Source organism: Magnolia sinica, chromosome 3 (genome assembly GCF_029962835.1).
Source record: "Magnolia sinica isolate HGM2019 chromosome 3, MsV1, whole genome shotgun sequence".
Lineage (NCBI taxonomy): Eukaryota > Viridiplantae > Streptophyta > Magnoliopsida > Magnoliales > Magnoliaceae > Magnolia > Magnolia sinica.
Window position 1 is genome coordinate 45,455,194 of NC_080575.1, and position 23,662 is coordinate 45,478,855.

Here is a 23,662-nt window from a genome sequence, read left to right on the forward strand (position 1 = left end):
ATGGGGATGTTACCATTGATCGGTATTTCTCTGTTTTCAGTGGAGTATAGTCCCCTCCTTGTCGGAGGAATTTGACAGATGAGGAAGTGGAGGAGTTTATTCGGCTCTTAGAGAGGCTTCACTAGTTCAAGCTGTTTTTGGGTGAGAGGGATTCAAGTTGTGGACCAAGGTTTAGTCAGGTTGTTTTGGTAGGCTGGTGGGAAGAACTAGGCTGCTTACCATAGACAATCTGCGAAAAAAGATTGATGGTGATCCCCAACTGCTACGTTGTGAATGAGGAACACAAAGTTCATTTACCACTTGTTTATCAATTGCGTCTTTGCTCAGAAGGTGTGGAAGAGGTTTCTTGTCTTATTCAATATGGAGTGGGTGATGCTGGGGTCCATGATCGGTCTCTTCCTTGGCATGGAGTGTGGTCGGGAGAAAAGAATGCGTGGCATGGGGTCCCTCCCAAGGTTGCAGGTTTTGGTAGGCTAGTGGGAAGAACTAGGCTGCTTACCATAGACAATCTGCAAAAAAAGATCGATGGTGATCCCCAACTGGTGCGTTGTGTATGAGGAACACAAAGTTCATGTACCACTAGTTTATCAATTGCGTGTTTGCTCAGAAGGTGTGGAAGAGGTTTCTTGTCTTTTTCAATATAGTGTGGGTGATGCCAGGGTCCATGATCGGTCTCTTCCTTGCTTGGCATGGGGTGTGGTCGGGAGAAAAGAAAGGGTGGCTTGGAGGTCAGTTTTATTGGCCGTAATCTGGGCTCTTTTGGGAGGAAAGGAATAACTGGTGCTTCTGGAATGGAAGTGGAACGGTAGTGGATGCATTTATGAGGATGAAGTCAATTGTGATTGATTGGGTTCATTGTATTGAAGCCTTTGACCATATTGTCAGTGTAAGCTGGGCTTTAGTTGTAGTATCTTGCCATTTTGCCACTCTCTTCAATAAAATTCTTCCTTACCTTAAAAAAATGATTGCATTGATTGAACAATTAGAATCAAGATCAATCAGTAATATTGTTGCATTATAATAAGATGGACTAAAGAGAGCAAATACATAAGAGTGCAAAAAGGTTCATATACCATTCATACGCACTACATCAAAATACACATTCTTGGGTATAGATCTCTTTCTGTAAAAGAATTCTGGAATTATGGATTAAGAGCATTATAAATATTTAGGAAATGATATCTACCTCTACACCGGTTAATAGATATACCCTCTCTTTCTACTTTTAATAAAAGCAAATCATACAATGATGTGCTGTTGTCCCAAATTCGATGGAGAATGTGTCTATCAATAAGGCTGGGTATAAATGGTAACTCCGTTTGTAGCTTAATGATCATAACAATTACTTACTAGTAGAAACTAGTAGTGCATGTTAATCTTAAAAAAAAAAAAAAAAAAAACAGAAAGAAATAGTAGTACATGTTATAAAGAGGTCTGTGCAAATACATAGTCCTGGTTCTAGAAGAGCTAGAGGTCAACCCAATTTAGAAGCATGAAGGTCTAACATAGAGCTCATGAAGCTCCAAATCTGACATTTGAAAGAGAAAAATGTGAATTGTTAGATACAATGGAAACAAAAGAAAAAGAAAAAGAAAAAGAAAAAGAGAAGGCATACATATGAATGCGGATGAGCACTGATTGTTCATTATGTATGCCCTATCATCGAGGATGAATCACATGGATCAAATAAGCATGTCTATTAATATCTGTGTAAATCGTAGACAACGGTAACAGCCTAGTAGGATTGTCTAGATTAACATTTAGGGTGTGCCTCTACACTTGTGGGATGGGGTTACCGTAATGCCTTGAAAATCGGAGGTCGAGCATAGACTCAACTCACGAGTTCCAACGCATTACTTATGCAACATAGATAATGATGATTAAATGTTGTCCGTATTAGTGCCTTAAACATGAATAGGATTATACCAAAACAGCATATCATACTCCAGAGGCAATAAAAGTACGCTAGCAGAAGACTGTGATATGTATATAAACTGTACAAAAGTAATAGCAAGCCCTCAGAGTATGAATGTCACTAGGTTAAATAATTACAAGTTTAATTAAAAAATGTACAAAATCAGAAAGTGTAATGTTCTCTATCCAAAACCCTGTAGCCCCGTCAGCGCAACTCCTGGTCTACATAGACCCGCCAGAGAGTTGCATATAGGAGAACTCCTCCTCGTCATCGTAATAGTCCGGCTTTGCCTCATAAGCATTGCCATCACCTGCAGCTAAGATAGAGTCGGGTTGGTGTTTAAAATACTGTCCCAGAACGTGGGAGTGAGTGATCAACTCAGTGGAGCTATAAGGCAAAGGTTAACATGTTATCAATTCAATCAAGCAGTAATGATAAAGTAATACAATCAAGCTTCTCTAAGTACTCTGGTTAATGCAAAAATGATATGTATTAATGATGCATGCCCTCACTTGCACTCCCTCTACGATCTTCTTCTTACGGTCGTGGCATGCACCCCTTCCTCTGTGCTCAACACCAACGCCAAAGGCACATGCAATGCGGTGCATGAACGTGATTACCGAGTTCTTATTGGACCTTTTCATACAGCAGGATTGGGAAGCTAAAGTACCTCCCTTATATCATAACCCAAACATTGATCCATCTAGGGTCGTCAATTCTAGAAGTCACATACGATAGATGGTTTCCAGGTCGCTACAGAGAGGCTCGTCACCGTCAGCGTAGGCTTGGTTTATACTCTAGTTTACTACGAAAAGGCTCGTCACCTCAACGTAGTTTCTAGTGTATGCTTAAGGTCACCACGGGCTCGTCACCTGATTGTAGGTCGACAACTCGAATACAGTGTCCCATACCACCGTATTCGGCTCACGAGTCTGGGTTGCTCACTGGACACTATGGGGAGGCTCGTCGCCCCAGCGTATGCCAACAGCACGCCACGGTGTCCCATGCCACTATGCCCGGCTCATGAGTCTTAGCGGATCGAGGTACCAAGGTTAAACAGGTTTTGACACTGGTAAGTTGGTACCTTAGATTCAAACAGTAGTGTCCATACATGGTGTACACACATTGAGTCAACCGGGTTGCTTGACAAGCTCGACTGGTTCAAGCATACGTTGAGCCGATCGACATGGAGCGCATAAGCACTCCGCGTGGCTTAACAACTACTGACAAGCAGCGTACGACTCGGATTCATCGGGCGTGTCTGTCGTGGTTAAGTAGTTTAACCACCGTTCACAGACAATTACCGATTGCCTGGACTACATCGTAGCCCCAACTACATTCCAAACAATAGCATTCACATATAGTAATCCAAAACAGCATGTGACAATTGAAAATCAGATATAAATCTTACTTGAGCAATTTAACAAACATATACTACACATATTACCATACACAGACATTTCATCCATACAACACATAGTAGTAAGATAGGTTATATAAAAGGTACTATAACCATAGTTAAAGGGATTGAGAATCCTATCTCAACACCCTCATTACATGCATTTAAACAAGCATTTTTTCATTCAGGCATTTTATCAAACACTTAGTCTTACACATATTACATAGAGGTAATAAATCAGTTAAAACACATGTTATAGCAAATCCTCCTACATAGGAGTTTCCACACGCACAACGATCATGTATTAGCAATCAATAATCATAGCAAGCACAAATCATAATTCCATATTCATTCAAACATTTTAACAAATACTTAGAATGCATTCGAAATAGCCTAACCTACATATATGTGTAATATGTTGAAACATCCTAACTACGCATATGTGATAACACTCAAGTCAGTTATAAATCATTGACTGACATTGAAAGCTTTAAAAACCATAACCTAAACGTTTATAGTCCGCGCCTTACGCTGGTAGACTTGTAACGAACTCAGTTTAAAGACTAAGTCCTCGTCTACGGCACAACGACAACCTATAACATGGAATAGGTTAGCTACTTCAGCATTCACTCTACTTGTATCTCTAAAACAAATTAGGGTTAGAATTTCTTACCTGAAAATGGAACTAGAATCACTGGTATAGCGATATGGTAACGGTGATACGATACATAGAGCGGCAGTGAAGAATCTCTGCAGCAAACCTTAGCTTTCCCTCACACTTTCTCTCTCTTTTCTTCTCTCTCTTTTTCTCTTCTCTCACCTAGAGTTAGAAATTCGTATGTGAAGGGTGAGAGAGGGTTTTAGGCCTTTATATAAGCCCAGGACTGATGGAAATGGCCCCAGGGCCAAGGTATACTTAGGTTATAGCCAAAGGGCGACAGTTTCGGTCCAACGGAGCACATTTGGAGGCCCCTTTTCTGCATGCGGTCGGACTTAAGCTTCCTGACATTGGATCTAGGCCAGGCTAAGTTTTCGGTCCGATCGGATTTACAGATCGACCGCGGAGGACCAGTTTTAGTTCGACGGTCACCGGTACTCGATCAAGGCCACAAGTACATTGACATGTGTTGGAAATTTTCCTTGATCCGAGGGTGTAATTGGGTCAGATTCCGACGGTCTGAACCCTTAGATTTGGGCTGCAAGTGAAACGACTCAATTCACTTAAGTTTCAGTTCATTTTTTAAAGATATTTGCGTTTCTCACACACTTCGCTTCGGGCTCAAGTTGTGCGTTTCGGGATACTATTAAGACTTGATTTCCGAGATGGTTGTCAAGCCCAGTAATGTGGTCATAATCGTATAGTTTCTCGATAATCGAACTTTCGACCTGCGGTCCAGGTCCGAAACGGAGTTTCATGATGCTCCCGAGAGCAACTGGGTTTTGAGATGGATTCTAAGTTTCTAGGTAATGTAGCGTTAACGCTTCTACTCATTTTGGGTCTTACAGATCGTATTTAAAGTGATTAGTGCTAATTTTACAAGTAATCTAGTTTAGCACTGGTTAATTTCCGTTTAATTTTTAAAGGATTTGGTCCTAAGTGATTTCTGCCTGAGGTGGTACTCGGGTCTTTGTACGGATTTTTTCCCGAGACGTTACAGTTACAGTCTTGGAGGGAATGGGATTGAAGGTGGATTTGGATATGCCGATTGGTGGAATGGAGCCTGTTCTCGAAAAGTACAATTTTCTTTTCACAAATAAAAAAAAGAAGAAAGATTCAAAGGGGACCTTTCAGGCAAAAGCTTCTCTAGCTAGGTTCTCTTGGGTCAAAGGAAGCAAACCTAACTGATGCAGTAGCGTCAGTTGCTTCAGTACCCTAGTGTCAGTTGGTTCAGTGACCTAGGGTTTGAAGTAGGGGACACATGACAAGACTAGAGCGATGCGTTGATAACTATTAACCATGATGAATTGACAATGGGGACCGGGATGGAAGCTCATCTTGTTGAGAAGAATGATTTTTTGATACTCATTAACCTTGATGATTGATATGTGTCATAGTAGGGGGTAAAGAGGTGGGGACACAAATTCATTAGTTGTATCTTTTAAAAAATGCTTTTCCTTTCTCGCATTTCTTTAGAGTTTAGACAAGATATCAGTCATCTAAAAGGTAAATACTACAGATATAACTTTGTAATAGCATAGAACTCATTGATTGTGATCAACCTACGGAATAGACTATTAGAGAGCACTTGATTGTAATCAACCTACGTAATAGTCTATGACATTGTGCCTGTGGGAATTTTGTGCTGTTATTGCTGGTCCCCATCCTGGATAAAGGAGGGTTGTGTCAGGTTGGCAGCTGGTGTCAAAATTATATGCCATAACTTCCATTATAAATCTGAATAACATGACAAGGGTGGCACAGTGGAACAAGATTCATGTCGTTGACTCCAAGTAATTGGTATAAGGCTTGGATGATGACCACGACTTTGTAATGATCGTATGGCTTATAATCCTCTACTTGTGTCCTAGCTTGTCTAGGAGCCCCATTCACATTGATTTCTTTTCTCTGCCTTCACCTATTTCAAGAGTCTTCTGAGCTTATTGTTGATCAATATCACTGCCCTTCTCTTCTCAGTTACTAAAAAGGTTATCTCACTAATACCCGTTCTAGCAAAAGCACCCATTAGGGCCACCATTAACCATCAGTCTTTGAGGCATATTCTCAAAATACCTATATCTACAGCTGTGGCAATAAGGGTTTGAATTGGTAATATGCTTGTTTATCCAGTGTTAGTAAATAAGAAGCTTCCTTCACTTTTGAATCCTAAATGATTCGATTAGGAGGTGTTACACAAAGATTTAACATCATTTTTTCAACTGGTAGTTCTACAAGTTAAATATGACAGATTTAACTGTGTAATGATCTATGATTTAGTTACTTTTTGCAATTCAATTTGCATCATAGAAGCTAATACATCTGCTTATTCAAAAAGAAAAAAGAAAAAAAAAGTGCTGATGTATTCTCTGTGTGCAGAAAAAATTAACTTCAGATATTGCTCAGTAATATGGATAAATTATTGGAGTTTGGAAGGAAAGCTTGGTTTGTAGTCAGAGTGCTTTCTGGATACGAAGAGAGAAGAATTCGATCTTACAGATTGCAACTCCAAAGACGTCTTGAACAGGTAGGCTGTGTTGATCTCATTGTTAAGCTCTATTTTGAGTTGGCTTTGTCTTACAATCATATATTGAAAATTACATGATTGTCAATTGCATCTGTTTATCCTTGGCTTGATGACCTCCACTTAGGAGTGAGTTGGTACAAGTTGAATGCTCTAAAAGGGCAAGGGGAACGCCTAAAAGGACATGGGTGGTGATAGTGATAAAAGACTCGATGACTTATGATCTAGCTAAAGTTATGGCTCTGGATAGAGTGGAATGGTGGAACAGAATTCATTTACTGACCCAATTAGTTGGTATAAGGCATAGTTGGGATCAATGTTTTAAATATTGACGATATCGGCCGATATATCCCACAATATATCTTGTATCCCGCATGTACGATACGAAACGCACGGGTAGTGCCGATATATCCGACATGTTCGATCCGATGAGCATTTTCAATTTTCGATCCAATTTTTTTGTTGATATTATGTTAAATTAGTGTCAAATGGTTAAAAATCCATTGGCTCTTCATGTTTTGCATGAAAAATCATGGAGTTGGAGCTTTGATTTCAATATCCATTGGTTCTTCATGTTCTCCATGTTCTTTTCAAAATTTCCTTCAACTAGCTGTCAATTGAGACTAATTTTGAAGTATTTAGGAGCATTTGATGAAATGATCATCACATACACTCTAATTTCAAAATTTGAGTGTAGGTAGTTTGATTTGGGGAAAATTGGAAAATTTTTGAAACTTCCCCAATTTCTCCCAAATTGCTTGAAATGTTGCACTCTAGACATGAAATCAAGCATGTACGAGGGCTGATCTACTGATTTGTCAAGTCCTTGTCAATTTTTGGAAAATAAAAATCATTTTTAATTAAAAATTAATAAAATTTATTAAAATATCAATATCTTTTGAAAATTTCCTTCAATCAGCTGTCAGTTGAGACTAATTTCGAAGTATTTGAAAGTGTTTGATGAAATGATCATCACATACACTCAAAATGTTATGCATTTAATTTGAATATAGTTGCATTAGTTCAATCAGACAACGCATAGCTTAGGGCCCTATACAATGGAAAACTATTATGTGCACTTCTTTTTTGGGATGTTATGACTTAAAAGTGTGTATTAAGGTCTTTTTTTAACAATCCTTGAAGTTTCATTGAAAAATTCAACCATTTTCCCAATGTTTTCCCATGCTTTCCAAAAAGTGCAATAAAGTACCTGATACAAATGATATTTCCTGTGCGATAACAGATACATATTTGTATCCCAAGGGTGCGATACTTAACATGATACCGATATTTCGAACATTGGTTGGGATATCCATGGTAGATGAAGTGTCTGAATGCCCTAGATTCCGTATGCATAGCATTGTGGGTCACCCATGCAAATCAAGGGTGGGCTCCCCTCTCAACGTATCTACTATTCTATGGGCCACTCGAGTTTCTGTTTGGGCTGATTTTTTAGGCCCCGCGATAATGTGACGTAACTTGTGATGGATGAGTCGGATGTTGTGAACAGATCACGTGGGCCCCACTTCTGCCAAGAGATCAAAATATGAGCATCCATTGAACTTAGGCCTCAGAAAAGTGAAGCTAATTATCATACCCTAGATATTCCTTCTCATGATTTCACTTGAAGCAAACTTACTCTCAAAGTTCCTATTGTTTCTTTGCTTCGAAATCCTCCAAAGAATTCCAAAACGGGTTCCAAAACAAGTTTAGGTTCCATACGACATTCTTGCGGCCTTTGAAAGGCCCATTAGTCCACTTAAGAATCATTTTGCTAATGGATCCATTGAACATCCATGGGATTCTGAATCTTGTTAGGAAGAAAGCCTAGATTTCCTTTGCCATTGGACAATGAATAAAAAGATGATTGACTGATTCTTCATTAGCCATGCACATTATTCACCTATTCAGAAGCATAAAATGCCTCTTTTTCAAATTGTCTACGGGCAATGTCATATCGGGCATATATAACATAATACCAGGCATTCAAGATTTATAATATTATTATTCATCATTTCATATAGAAATTCATTATCATCTAAGCCTTATCCCAATTAATTGGGGTTCCACTCTATCAAGTGCTAGACTTTTAGTCAGACCATTGGTCATCAAGTCTTTTTTTATGCCCCAAACTCGGTGAATGGGCTTACAGAATTCCCGAGCCCCGAATCTGGTGGTGGCAGCCTCCGTAGTACTCCATTCTTGGCTCCCAGCTCTCATACGCCATGTTTCGATTTTTTTTTTTTGCACATTAGCATAACCACAAGTGTACCAAAACTAAGACATCATTACATTTTCACCATAATATCAGTTCGAGTATAGTGCTTGAAGGGAAATACATAATATTACAAAAGTTTAAAAGACAGGCACATGCTCTTGCTTTCTAGCATAACCCGCATGTAAACAATGTGCATAAACTTACTACGAAGCTTAGAGAGCGTGCGTGTGTGCGCAATGCATGTGCTAAGCATACAAATGTCAAAATAAGCGTAATGATGGAGGGCCGGATTGACAAGTCCATAAACACTATCAACATACCCAAGCCATGCGATGCCGAGGCTTGCAGGGCCAAATGTCATATGCTAAAGATGCAATGCAACATGCCAATCGTGATGTCTAATCCACATCTCAGTACGGTTCCTATTTGGAATCATCCGGGTCTAGTACACTCTAAAACTGTCCTGCCGCTCCATCGTGCTCGTGACCCAGCGAGTGGAAGAGACCTCACTATCCGCCTCGTCAGTGGTATGCCAATCCCCACTCGGCTTGTTGATAATGGACAAATTTCAAGAGCTGGTCAAATTCAACCTAGCTTATAACTCCCTTCACCTGGGCGGATAAGGTCACACCTCCTTCTAACCGACCCCGACATAGTAGGAGACATAACCTACTGGTATTTGGCACTCAGACGCTCATGTTATCTACTCGGTCTTGACGTTGGAACATTCTGTGGCCCACAGGGTTTAGGGACTCACCCAGGGACATCCTATGTGCCTAGTAAATGTTACTAGATTTCTTATGTCCATACTCAAGCTGCCAACCATGATGATCGTGTGGTAGCCACAACCCCGATGTCGCTAGGGTGTGAATGCAAATGCATCATGCAATGCGCGAATGCAGGAGTCCATTATCCGAGTCATGCAACCATGTCATGTAAGCCATACATACATGTATGGTAGCCCCATCTCATATGGGTCCCCTGAAAATGCCCCAAGTTGTAAGGTTGTCAATGTGGCCTTGCCACGCATAGGTGAGCCAAAATTCATGAATTAGCCATCATCCAAGTCACGTAAATATAATGCGGATGAGATATGATAATGTAATACCACATCAAGCATAAGAGAAGTACTATACTAAACGTAAGAGCAATGTTAAATCAAGAGTAAGATAAATGCTACATCTAGCATGGAGTAAGTGCATCCTCAATATAAAGAAGGTGTCACATCAATGTAAAGAAAGTGCTATAACAAATATAAGCGTAAACTTTGCACTAATTACTAATGTAATGCCACATAAATAATCAAGAAAGTGTCGTACCAACACAAATGTAAAACATCACACCATATGATAAGGAAAATGCATCATTCACAATAGGTGGAACCTACTTGGAAACCAAGTTTAACGGGCCCCAGAGAGCTACACTTGAGTGAGCTTTCAAGTCAATGGGCCCACTCAATAAGCCTGCAAACCCACACATAAGTGGCCAAAATATATACCTATCGTCATCCAAACGAGGCGATGAATTGCAGGATTCACAAATGATCATGGTAGGCTCAGAATGGACATCACAGCGAGCCTTACAACTATCCTCAAATAAGGCCTAAGAGAGCAGCCTACCATCTACAATAATGGGTCTACATGGGCTAAATCATAGGCAATGTGTAGGACCCGAAATAAGGATGGGTCCCAAGGTGGGATGATGTAGATACATCCCATACATAAAAATGGGCCTATGGTGCTAATACCATACATACAATGAGGTTGGACCTATGGTCAACGCATAACTCGTATAACAAGACGGCCCCATGGCGTGAACGTCATACACGCACTAAGGTAGGGCCTATGGTGTGGGCACAATACACACATTGCGGTAGGCCCTTAAAAAGGGTCCCAATGGTGGGCATCATTAACTCCACTGACCCATAAAGGGTGGTCCATTTGGGACATAAATCTGCCCCATTATTAGGCTCAAGCTCTTACATAGGCTGACAAGATGGCCAAGATGTACAGTACATCAGCAAGGTGGGTTGTCACAGTGGGCCATGTCCACTGGCTAGCAGGGTGCTCCACCTGCTGGACAATATCCAACAGGTTTGGCTCCCTAGCTAATGCGGATGGAACACACACAAGGTGGGCACCTCACATCACAGTGGGCAATGGACTGGTGGCTTGGATAAAACATACATCATGGCAGGGTCCATTGCGGGCCCCACATGCTGGCCAACATGGCCCAACAGTCAGTGGGCCTAAGGAAGATTTCCATGGTAGACGTTGAATCACACTGTTAGCTGTGGTGTGATCCTAGATGAGCTTTGGATCTACTCATTGGAATGGGATGGGAAGAATGAATGGATGGTGTGGATTTCACATACCTCACGTGGGCCCACTCCCAAAATGGGATGGAAAACAGATGCACTACATGGATGTAAGAAAGATACATCACTGTGGATCCTCGTGGAGGTTTCCATGGTGACACTCATTCACCAATGTTTAAAGTGGGTTCCACTACTTGGACCAAGATAATATTTGTGATTTTCATTTATCTAGGACTGCATGACCTGATCAACAAGTAAGATGGCAAATAAACTCATGGTGAACCCCTCAGAGGTTTCGACGGTGGACATTCAATCATGTTATTTCCGACAACGTGGTCCTGCTGAGATTTGGATCTGTCACATTTTGTATGGGCTAGGAAAATAGATGGACGGTGATGGACCCATGGGACATGCCAGAGTGGGTCCCGCCTTCGAGAGGCCACCCAAAAGGGCTGGAAAAAAGATGGATGGACCCAGTGGATTTGGCACGGACATAGCGGTGGGCTCCAGGGAGGTTTTAACAGTAGGTCGTTCCCACTGTTTCTAACAGTGGTGGGGTCCACAAAAGCTTCGAGTCAAAGTGATGTTTGTGTTTTCCCTTCCCCCTAAGTCACGTGACCTTAGGAACATGGTTGCATGGTAAATAAACACCATGGTAGGGCCTTAGGAAGGTTTCAATGGTGGACATCATTATCCCCATTGTTTCCTATGGTGTGGATCTTCTGAGATCTGGATCGGTCTCAATTTTGGGCCCAAGGCCTAGAATGACTTGGCCAAATGGATGGACGGTGTGGATTGAACATATACATCATGGTGGGCCCCACAAGTTGGGCCCATGCTTGGGCAGCGTGCTTAAGCACGGTGCCATGCAATGTCCACTTGTGTGGCTCCCACAAGTTCGATCACGCTGAGTACACCAGGACCTAACCTGAACCCGATTCATTGACAGCCCAACAAAGATGGTGTGAGATTCTAATATAGGCTTGTTTTAAGAAGCATGTTAGTACTGTCTTATAGATTTTTGGGGCACAAGTATTTCTTATTTACTTCCAGATGTCAAAATACAGATTTTGGGTAATCTAACTCTGAGAGTTTGTGTTCCATCTAACAAATAATATCTTGCATCTGGGTGTAGAAATCGAGATCCAATGGCACTGATCATTGATTTATGCTTGGTTATATTTGATGCTTGTTTAGTAAAATTTTTAGCACTTCGGTTTTTTGGTCCTTACCTACCTAGATTGTTGAATACCATTTGATTAAATATGTCTTCTCCATTGGTCAATCCTATCCCAATTTCTTCCTTCTACTTCACTCTCGTGTCTTTGCTTACCTATTGTCTTTATTCCAGATAACAAGAATTAAAGATAACAAAAGTAGGTCGAAACAAGTAGCGCATAAATCCATTCCATAACTTAATAGACAAAGCAAAGAGGCGGCAATAATTCAACAAGCCACCAATAGTGTTTTTCACCTGTAAGATCTGCCTAAACCAATGAGTTGGTTTTGGGTGGGTAAGTGATTAAAATTATAACTGTTACACGCCATTTATGTTATGTCACTCTTAAATTCCAAATTTTCATATAATGTTATAACTGTGTTGTTAATATTTTCTTGGACCTTTTACCCTTGGTAAGTTAGATTTGTTCATTAAATCAGGTATGGTGACTAAGATTTTTTGTTCATTAACTTGGGGTATCTTTTGCTAGTAAAATATTATATCTTCATTTAATACATGCTTGTTATTAACTAGGCACAAGAAAGGAAGGCTGCTTTAAGAAGGATCCCAGAACAGGCTATTTTAGCAGAGGTTCGCCGCATGGTTGAGGAGATGCAAACACTGAACCGAAAGCTGGAAGAAACGGTATGCCTGATTTCAAGATGTGGTAAATATCATTTGCTAAAATAAGCAAATAACTTGACCTTGAACTGTCCAAAACTTTATAACTTTGTGGCCTTTAGAGAACACAATTATTCCTTCTAACAAGTGTGGTATGGGGCTTGTTTACTAATTTGTGAGTGGTTGCTTAGTTGGGATTTGGAGTGAATCATTTGCATGAGTAAGGCAATTATTATTATTATTATTATTTTTTTTTGGAGAAAGATAATGCAACGTATTAGAAGCCAAATGGCCAACAGGAGAACAAAGCAGAAACAAAAAGAAAAGAAAAGAACGAAAAACACAAACTGCCTTTCAGGGCACCCAATTCCTGATATACAATTCAACCGACTGATAACCCCAGCTATAGAGCCACTTCTGTTGTGAAAGCAATTGTTCCTTTCACCCTAGATAGACCAAAGAACAACAAGTAGAGCAGCCCTCCACCTAGACTTGCCCTTCCTAATGGCCCTGTCAGCATGCAAGGAGTGGAACAAGCCCTTGATAGAACTTGGCATCACCTAGGAGGCATTGAAGGAAAACAAAGTAGTGGACCAAACTTCCTTAACAAAGAGACAATGAATGAATAGGTGGTCCACTGACTCCACGTTTCTGAAGCAAAGAAGGAAAATATTCGGCAACACCATAGCCCTTTTACGCAAATTGTTGATGGCAAGGACCCTGTTCTTGCTACACCAAATGAAGGCCAACACTATAGGAGCACCATGGGACCAGACAAGGCCAGCCTAACAACATGAGCCATTATTCCCATCCTGAGCAATGAGTGAGTTGAAAGACCTTACCGAAAATATTCCCGATTTATCATTCAGCCACAACAATGAGTCTTTTACCCCCAAAGAAGGTTAGAACCCCTGCAAGCAAGAAAGAAGCTGCACCAAGTTATCAATCTTTGAATCAGAAAGATTCCGTTGACAAGGAGGAACCAACACATCCCCATTCTCCGAAACTGAGAAACAATGGTTAATCAAAATATCAACTACAGAACAGAGAACAGCCAGAGAAGGAAAGTCATCATGAAGTATGGACAAAAGCAGCCTCTTAATGGCTTTCAACCTCTTAACCCCATGGATGATAGCCTCCCTGCCTGACCCAAACTGCCCAAAGACCCTAGAGAAGTTCAGCTCCATCGACTCCTCCAGGAAGCAATCGACAGAGATGGTGGGGTATTCAATGAATCCGCCACCTTAGAGACTCTTCCTATTACCCCTCTTTCTCCCTTTGCCTGCTGGAATCCAAACCCTCTACTTTCGTCACAATTGATATCAAAGAGGAAGTTCAGCTGAAGCTCGACCACACCTTTTCCTTTAAAGGAGTGCAACCTTCCCTCCGATGAACTCCAAACTCTACCATAGCTCCAGCTGCTTCTGGGACAACGAGTGGGAAATGAATCTCTGTTGTGGCTGCTGAAAGTAGATCTGCTTTGAGCCCTCACCCTGTAGCGAGCTGTAGATCGCCCACGCGAGGTGAAAGATCCCCTTTGTACCCTTCTCATCTATTGACCCCTCTCTTCTCGCTCTATTTTCCGTCATCTTCCCTTCATCCTTCTAGAAAATAAAAAAATTCTGCAAAGTAGCTGATGACCATCCAAGAGCTTTTTTGGGTAGTGACATTTGTGTGCTAATTCGAGTAAGACAAATTAGCAAACAAATTAACCCTTTGAAGGGTTTTATTAATTTGTGAGGGCCATGATATACCACATGCCTTTAATTACATCTTGTGGGGGCTGTTTGGATACGCCAATAACTGGTTAAGTTAAAAAAATAACCGGTTAACTCTTTTTCAACCATGTTTGGTTAAGCAATGAAAAGTGGATTTTTTTTTTTCCTTGATTAATGTTTTAACAAAAAAAACCGAAAATTGGATATTTTTAGATCCCCTAATAGTCGTTTCTCTATCTAACCACTTTCACATCTTTCTTTTCCTCTTCCCTAAGGGGTTGTTTGGATACAACAAAATTTTTTTTTTTCTGGTTAAAATGATTATAGTTTAGTTTTGTACAAACTTTACCCAGTTTGGTATACACATTAATATGGAACAATTTTAAACTTTGTTTAAAAAATAATGTGCTATTTTGGAATTGGAATTGAATATACAAAGTACCGTCAACAAGGCATCCACGGATTTGCCAACTAAAATATCAGTTCACTATTTTATGGTGGTTTACGATCAATTTAACGTGGGGCCCGACATTTGACAGTTTAATTTTGAGTTATATTTCTCATGTGAGGTTGTTGGTAATGCTATGGGCCAAGCTGCCCGACGAGTGTGATTCAGCTAGCGATCGGGCTTTAGACTGATTAGGTTGGCCCATGTGCCAGGTTCTAGCCTACATGCATGGTCCAATCAATTTTTTGAGCTGGGCTTGGGCTCAAGCCATTTTAGCCTAACCTAGCCTAGCTTGACTCGGCTCGATCTAACTTAATGTATATGTCTTATATCGTACAAATGTCATTCATATCCTCTATTAGGCACCCCATGCATCTTGAATGTAGACATTGATAAGTGTTTTTTGTGCACGTGTGGTCTACTTGACCAGTGGATAGATTGGAACATTTAGGGGGGAAATAGGGATCATATCAGATTTCAGGGCGGGCTTGGTCAGGCTCCGGTCCAACCAACTTTTTTCAAGTTTGGGCTTGGGCCGAGCTTGGGCACAGGAAGAGAGAATCTGAGCCAAACCGGATCCATTGCCACCTCTAGTTGTGTATTTAGGGGAGGGGGTGAGAGATCTGAAAGTGGTTAAAAAGAACAACCACTTGCTGGCTGAAAGGCCTATTAGTAAAACGCGCTAGTGCACGCATACATTTTGAAGCTTAAAGACTGTTGAGTGCCAACATGCACAACAGCTTTGAAGTTGTTGCTTGCTGGCTGAAAAGCCTATTAGTAAAATGCGCTAGTTCGCTGTTGTTTTCCATCTTCTTGCTGCTCGCTGCTCACTTTCTAAGCCACTACACTGGCGTAGTGGTTGGCATTCCTACCAGAATGCCTTACGACTATCCCAAATGAAGAAGCTCAAGACTAGAAACGACTTTTTGAATCTATGAAGCTTGATGAAGTTCAAAGCTTACAAGCCTTAAAATACACTAAGAGCACTAAAATAGAAATATCTCAGGATGTGGTGATTAGATAAGGATTTCAACAGTATGAAGAACTTGTACAAGGTTTAAGGACAATGTGATCGGTTTACTTCATCGGGTGTGTGAATGAATGTGATGCTTCGATGGTTAGATTACCACAATGGAATGGCCTACAACATGATGCGACCAGTTGGATTTCAAGATATAAGGCGAAAGATCAAGTTTATAGGTTAGAATTTGCAATTCGGAGTTACTTAGGTCATCCGGGAAAAATATCCCCTAAAAGACTAAAATTTCATATTAGTGTAGGCAATTATACACGCTTAAGCACACACCCAACCATACATCACGTAGAACATAGCGGACTCTTAGACACAAAGTAGATTAGAGAGGAGTATCCCCATCCGTTGACTTGATATGTATGCTTGAATTTTGAGGATGGAATTCTTTTAAGGGGGTAGAATGTAACACCCTAGGATATTGTCTTCTAGGTTTATTGATTATTTATTCATTTGTTTATAGATTGAATTTCAATGTGTAACTTAGATGTTCGTGAGCCGACCAACAGTTAAAACATTAACTAGATAAAAAACTTTTTCACTTTCAATTGCTTAACCAAACATGGTTAAAAAGGAGTTAACTGGTTATTATTATTATTTTAACTTAACTGGTTATTGATGTAACCAAACAACCCCCAAATAGACAACTATCGGCAGTAATGGCAGCCTGGCCTGACACTAAAGGCCCTATGCCAGAGTTCTGCCCTAGCCTGTGCCCAAAAAATTGGTTGGTGGTAGGCCTGACCAAGGCCAACCCAAACAATTAATTAAATCCATGTCCAGTCCAAATGTTTCTAATATATCCACTGATCAAGTGGGCCACACATGCATTAAAAAAAATTAAATGAACAAAATTAATGGACCACCTTCAAGGTGCATGGGTTGCCTAATTGTAGATTAGAATGACTTTTGTAGGATATAAGACATACATATGAAGTTAGGTCAAGCTAGCTAAGCCGGGTCGGGCTAGAATGACTTGGAGCCCAAGCCTGGCTTGAAAAATTGATCAGGCCATTTAGCTGAAGCCTAGGCGTGGCAAACAGGCCATGGTAATAGGTCCAAGCCTGGTCTAAAGCTGGGTTGGGCTAGATACACCGTCCGACACATTGCCACTCTTGCTCACAAATCCACAACTACACATGAATATGTAACTCAAAATTATTGTCAAATGGCAGGCCCCACTTTAGATGGATCATAAACCAAAGACATGAGAAATTCGTAACTCAAATTAAACTATCCAAATACCGGGCCCCACTTTAGATGGATCATAAACCAACATAAAATGGTGAAGTGATGTTTTAATTGTTAGATTTGTTGTTGCGTGATGGACGGTACTTTTTATGTTCAATTTCAATTACATTATATATATATATATATGCATGCGTGCGTGCCAAGTTTGAATTAAGTTTGAATTTGTTCCATATTAGCATGTGTTTAACAAACTAGGTTGAAAAAAATTGCACATAACCGAACTACTATTTTTAGTTTTGATGTTTTTTTAACCATAACCAGATGTTTTGTTGTATCCAGACAGCTCCTTTGAGAAAACCTTTGATTGAAAGGGAAAACCAAATAAACAACACCATGTTTGTAGGTGATTATGAGTGGTGTAATGTTGTTTACTGTGTAGTGATGGCGCAACCCTAATCTAATCTGTTGTAGCTTGGCGTGTCGAAGATTATTGATGTCGAATCCTTGCCTTGCCTATTTGATAAGCATTTGAGAAGTGTCTCGATAAGTATTAGTCATCAAGGAGACTTATTTGGCTGTTGGACGTTAGACATGTCTATTAGTTGTTGGGCATTGGGGTAGCCCTTTAGCATGGGATTGTTGAACCATCCATGCAGCCACAAAGTGTTATATGGCCCTTAGTTGTGAAGTGTTTAAGTCGCTCTAGCTATGCAATGTAGAGAGCATCTCATAAGCTGCAGTGTGAACAACTTTGTGGGACGATGCAATGAACGATCCTGAGATGGATCTCAGGTGAGGAGGTAAGAAGAACCCTGATGAGATTTCACAGGATTGAAAAGCCAACAACACCGGATGATCATGTCGTACACAGGGTGGAAAGGCACCCTGTTGGGGGCCCAGTGGTGCAGCAACACTGGTCATAGTAATGCAATTTGAAAGCACCTTGCTGAGGGCCTATCTAGGATATCGCTATTGAGAATAATGCAGGGTGAGGTCACCCTGCCAGGTTCTAGCAGAGGGCTACTGAGAGTTGTGTTTCAAATAGCGCTCGTATCGTACGTTACATAGCGTAAATCCCCTGTAGCATACACTACATGGGTTGTAGCGTATGCTACAGCTACGTAGCGTCTAGCGTTTGTAGCATATAATATAGTGTATTTTTTATTTTTTTACTTTTGAAGAGTGAAGAGTGCATTTATTATTATTATTTTTAAAGTTTTGTTTGTTAAAAATAGTGTAAAACTTATATTAAAAAAGAACTTAAAATGTAAAGTTAAAGCCAAACCTTTCTTTGTTTACTTTCACTTAAAATGGTGGTGATCCTTTGTTAAAGTTGGTGTGAAACTCACATGCTAAAAAACCTTTAAAACTAAACTTAAAAGAAAAAGGGGTTCGAAGGAGAGTTTTTGAAAACCCCTCTTTGTATAGATGACCTTTGTATTATACTTAATAGTAATATTCTAAACCTATGGGATTTATATTTCTTTTCATAATTGTGAGTTGTGACTTGTTTTAGTTAGACATTATTAATTGAAGTGTTTTGATTCAAAAAAATTAAGTGGTTTTCTTAGAAAGTTGTTGATGTGATAATTACTTGATTTGGTTTATGACTTTATATGTGGATTGGCTTTTAATAAATGATACTTAATAACTTATTTGAATATGCTTATACTTGAAAAAATGAATCATCTTTTAGGCATTTTTATAATTTGTTGCTTTAAAAAAAAAAATAAAATTTATTTATCATATTTTTCTATACTTAAATTAAAAAATAGAAGTATCATGTAGCTTACGCTACACGTTACATTATTCATGCTATATGCTACAGGGGGCTGAATGCTATACAACATGCTACCGCTATTTAAAACACTGACTTAGAGCAATCAAGGTGAAAACACCCTGTTGCAGTACAACACTAGCAGAGTGCTGCTTAGAGCATGCAGGGTGAGAGGACCTTGCTAGGTACAATGCTAGCAAGGCCCTAACTAGTGCAGTGCAGGGTGAGGATACCATGCTGGGTGCGAGGCTAGAAGAGTGCTGCTTGCTTAGAGTGGTGCAGGGAGAGAGCACCCTGCTGGGTACAAGGCTGGCATGGCAATATTAAGAGCGGTGCAGGGTGAGGGCACTCTGCTGGGTACAACACTGGTACAATGCTGCTAATATAAGTGTAGGGCGAGAGCACCCTGCTAGGTACAACACCTGCAGGGCACTGCTTAGTTTAGTGCAGGTAGAGAGCACCCTCTTGGGTGCAACATTGCTAAGAGTAGTGCACAGTGGGAGCACCCTGCTAGGTACATTGCTGGCAGGGCACTACTATTAGCAGTGTAGGGTGAGAGCACCCTGCTGGTTACAGTGATAGCAGGACAGTGCAAGGTGAGGACACCCTGTTGGGTACAGTGCTAGCAGAGTGCTGCTTAAAGCATGTTCCAGCCAGAGACCTTGCCAAAGGAAGCATCTTGGCTCACCTGTGCACTTGCGTGGTGACTGAGTGAGAAGGGAGCTCTACATACTTTGTGTTGGTCTATATATGTTCATGTGTGTCAGTCAAGCTGGGACCTAGTGGGGTTTATATGGGCTCGGGGCTCGGTGGAGTCAAGTGTATCTGTGTGGTCCACATGTACTCACGCATTTTGAATGTTGATTGTTGATTTGGTGCCCTCTGATTGGTGTGTGTATACACACAATCAAAGTGGCGCATCGCGAATATGTACTTGTGCCTACAAAGTTGGAGCCCAAACCTGTTGGTGCCTTGAGGCAAAATAGACTCTGTGCGACATGCTCAGTAAGGGTTGCAGTGCTGGTGATAACTTTGGTACTAGTGTCTGGCGTTATCGGCATTTGGACCTGGCGGTGGGTTGACCCATGCCAGATGCCTGGATGGCTGCAGCAACAAATGTGACAGGTGTTGTGTCTAGCTCACTAGCATTGCATCCTGCACTGTAAATGCTTGTGAATGTGCTTCATTGGCGCAGAACTTAGGCTTGAGAAAGACTCAAACAGAGGTCCTTGCAGGCATTGGGCCCTTCAAAATTGTTATAACACTGTCTGAAATAAGTTTGGTCTCTCGTACCTGATAATAACTATTAAAGGCGAAGGACACGAATCAATTTCACTTTCCACGCGCTATAGAGCTTAACTCCGACTCTACAATTTTAATTAAAATGCCAAAATGGGTCCTCTTTTCAAATATTATTCATATGCCTTTAAAATTTGGAAGTTGCTGGGATAGTTGTGGGGGTTAGGATCCATTTTTTTTCTTTCCGTTGTTTACACGCTCTTGAAGCTTGGAAAAAGGAATTTGTGCTTTTCTTATGCAGGTAATCTACTACTAAGTTTTGCCTTTCTTCGACTATTGTGAGATTTTCCATGCTTGAAGATGCTTCACAATTTTTTTATTCAAATGTCACCACAAAATCTTTCCTCATGGGGGAAGCTTCATGGATGCGTTTCTTGGACAATGATGGCAATGTAATTTTTTATCATAAAGATATATATTATTTGCATCATTGACTTGGATCAGTCTTAGAAGAAATGTCAAAGATGAGGGATCTAAGGGTTTAAAGGAGTTAATGTGTCTTTTGGGGGAAGTGTTTGTTCCTAATAGTGAGGACTCTAGAGATCATTCTTCAAATCCCAAACATTGAAAGAGGTTCTCCTCTTTGTGCTTTATGCTGGGGTGCCTTTGTTCCTTTGGAGGTTGAACTTGTTTCTTGGAAAGTGATTGTTGATCTAACCCTCAACTTCAACCAACTTGAACCCGTGACTCTCGAATGTGTGTTTCATGTCTAAAAAGGATGAGGAAACAGTTTAACATCTTTTTATCCATTGCCAGATGGTAAGAAAATTTTGGGGTGTCTGCTTTGGTAGACTCTCAAGAAAAACTAGGTGAAGTTTCCAAGAGTTTCATGATCAAGCCATTCAAGTGGAATCTTATGTTGCATGCTTCTGTTTGCTCTTTATTGGGGCTTGAGGGACTTGGAAGAGAGGAACAGTAAGATCTTCATTGATGTAGGTATTCCTATGAAGTTGCCTCATCAAGTGGGACCTTTATTAGATTTGAATTCCATGACTTCTTCATTTTGTATTTCCTAGGGGATTATGCTTCAATGATTGGTTACTCATGAAAAAAGTATAAAGCTTTGCTTGAATGCTTGCTTGTAGGAGTTTGGAAGCTAAATCCTGATGCTCTTCCCTTGGTAACACAGGTATTTGTGGCATTCTTGGCATCCTAAGAGTGTGGGTGCCAATCATGTCTTCCATGGGCCTTTGTAGGCAACTTCTTCAAATTTTGAGCGTAAGAAATTAAACGTCATCTCTAACAAGATCCATGACATTGCCTTTTGAACAATTTGTTTGACCACATAGGAAGAGAGGCAAATAGCATTGCTAATGTTTCAATTAGGGAAAGTGTAAGCCGTGGAGGATGCAGCTCTTCATATTAGGAACTTGTTTCCCATTCGGGTGTTTTTTACATGAAAATGTCATTTTCTGCCAAAAAAAAAAAAAAAAAAAAAAACTAGAGGGAAAGATAAAAAGAGCATAATCCTTTTAATAGTCAATTCTATCAATGGAAGTTGATGACAATTGTGAAAGGTGGATTTGGTGAAGTCCATCCAAGAGGCCAAAGGCCTCTTCAGCTTGTTGGTAGAAAACATCCCCTTCTCCTTTGATCAAAATGATCTATTGAAGGTGTTTGGAGAGTATGGAATAGTTGCAGATATCTTAAGTTTTAGGGAAATGAGATCCCATAGGAAAATTGCATTTTCTTAGTGGGACCTGGTATCAAGAATGCAAGATGAAGCAAGGAAAGCCCTCCTAAGTGCTCAATGGGAGGAAAGTCAAGGGGCCATGTTATCAGAATCTTTGAGCTAGGTGAACAGAGGAGGATAAAGACAAGATATGCATGGAGCACATTTGACCATTTCATAGTTAGGATGGGTCAATCGAAGGGAGGCTGCTCTGTGAAGTGGCCCAAAGGGGTTGAGAGGTTCTTATGAGAGGTATTGGGCTTTGCAGTTGATGTGCGATCCAAGAGAAGTGGGTAGGGTGGAGGTCCTTAGTTGGGTGGAATTTTGATTGCAGGATTTGGCCTTTAGAGTGGTGGCTTCAAGCGTCCGTGAAGGATGTTCCGTTCTGGAATTGGTGGATGCCATGCCAAATTTTCCTTTTACTGATCCTAAGGGGTTGATAAACTGTCCGTTGACTGCTTTATTCTAAGCATTTTCCTTAATGAGGAAATCTTGGCCTTGTCCAATAACATCATTTTGCACTAGGAGATTGATATAGGTAAGGTGTAGAGTTGTCTGTCCGACGTGGTGTCTAACAAAGGATGAGGGTTCATTTGTACAGGTTCCCGACACATGCATGGACAAAATGTCTTAATAGAGTTGGATTCTCAATTCGGGAAGTTGATAGAGCTAGGTACTTATTAATAAAAAAATCCTTCTTAACATTTGCAAGAATGGTGGTAATCAGGGCAGAAGTGGATTTAGGGGAGGGTTATCGTTTCCTTTTCCTTGTGGCGACGAGAGTGGTAAGTGGGTTCGTTGGAGCTTCAATCCTAGTAGGGTAGGGCCTTCTTGTAGCTCGTCTTCAATTTCTCAAGTTTAAGGGAATGACCTGGAGCCTTGTTGGAATAGTGACGGGAGCTGGAGGAGTAGGATTTCACATGGCAGGAGGATGTGACATTGGGGAGTTGAGGTGTGGTATGTTGTGCTAGCACTCTAAGTAGTAGGTTTGGAGCAAGGTGTCCCGTATCGGTATCGGTTGGCGTAACGGTGTCCTCCAAAACCGATACGGATACGGGGGCGTAACGGTGATACGGGGGCGTAACGGCGCAAATTTTTTTTTTTTTGCCAAAAAAATATGAAAAAATATGGATTAAATCCAGAATATTCTAAGCATTCCAAATATGCATTCATTTATAAATTGGAACATGTTTATGGTGGTGTAACGGTCCACTCTTTGGTGAAAAGTTGTATCGGACTTTCTGATGAATTTATGAACCAGATAACCTGAATTTGACTACAAAATTCATATATTTAATTTTCTAACTATCTACTATCAATGATAGATATATTAGAATGAATGTAAAATGAAAATATCTTACATCAGGTGTTTGCAATTATTTTTGAGGAATTTCTCGAACATACCTGTGGTCCTGTGCAGTGTGGTGCACCATGCACGTGACTCTTGTGATTCTTGTCTATGACTTGTCATCCTCAAGTCAAGAATATTAAAAAATAAAAAATAAAAAATTAGTAGTGTCTGATATACTCCCTGCAACTTGATTAAGGATTACTTGATTGGTTGTCGGGGGAGCTATTTTAAATACAAGTTCGGCAGTGTCAAGTGTGTACTCGCTTCTTGCAATAATACTGTTGTGAGCTGTCTGCTGCAACAAATAC

General features: G+C 40.5%; 1 protein-coding gene across 6 annotated transcripts in view; it reads left to right on the top strand.

Annotated features, from left to right (window-relative positions):
- The window catches only part of LOC131239884 (uncharacterized), a 74,585-nt gene that overhangs the window by 39,079 nt on the left and 11,844 nt on the right, over nucleotides 1-23,662 (top strand). For 5 of the 6 annotated variants that reach the window (XM_058237789.1, XM_058237788.1, XM_058237790.1 and 2 more), the window contains 2 exons: nucleotides 6,349-6,496; nucleotides 12,782-12,892. In XM_058237789.1, the coding sequence (XP_058093772.1) occupies nucleotides 6,380-6,496; nucleotides 12,782-12,892 (228 nt within the window). In that variant the 5' untranslated portion in view covers nucleotides 6,349-6,379. The remainder of the gene's footprint in view (nucleotides 1-6,348; nucleotides 6,497-12,781; nucleotides 12,893-23,662) is intronic. The other variant, XM_058237792.1, reaches the window with a different exon arrangement.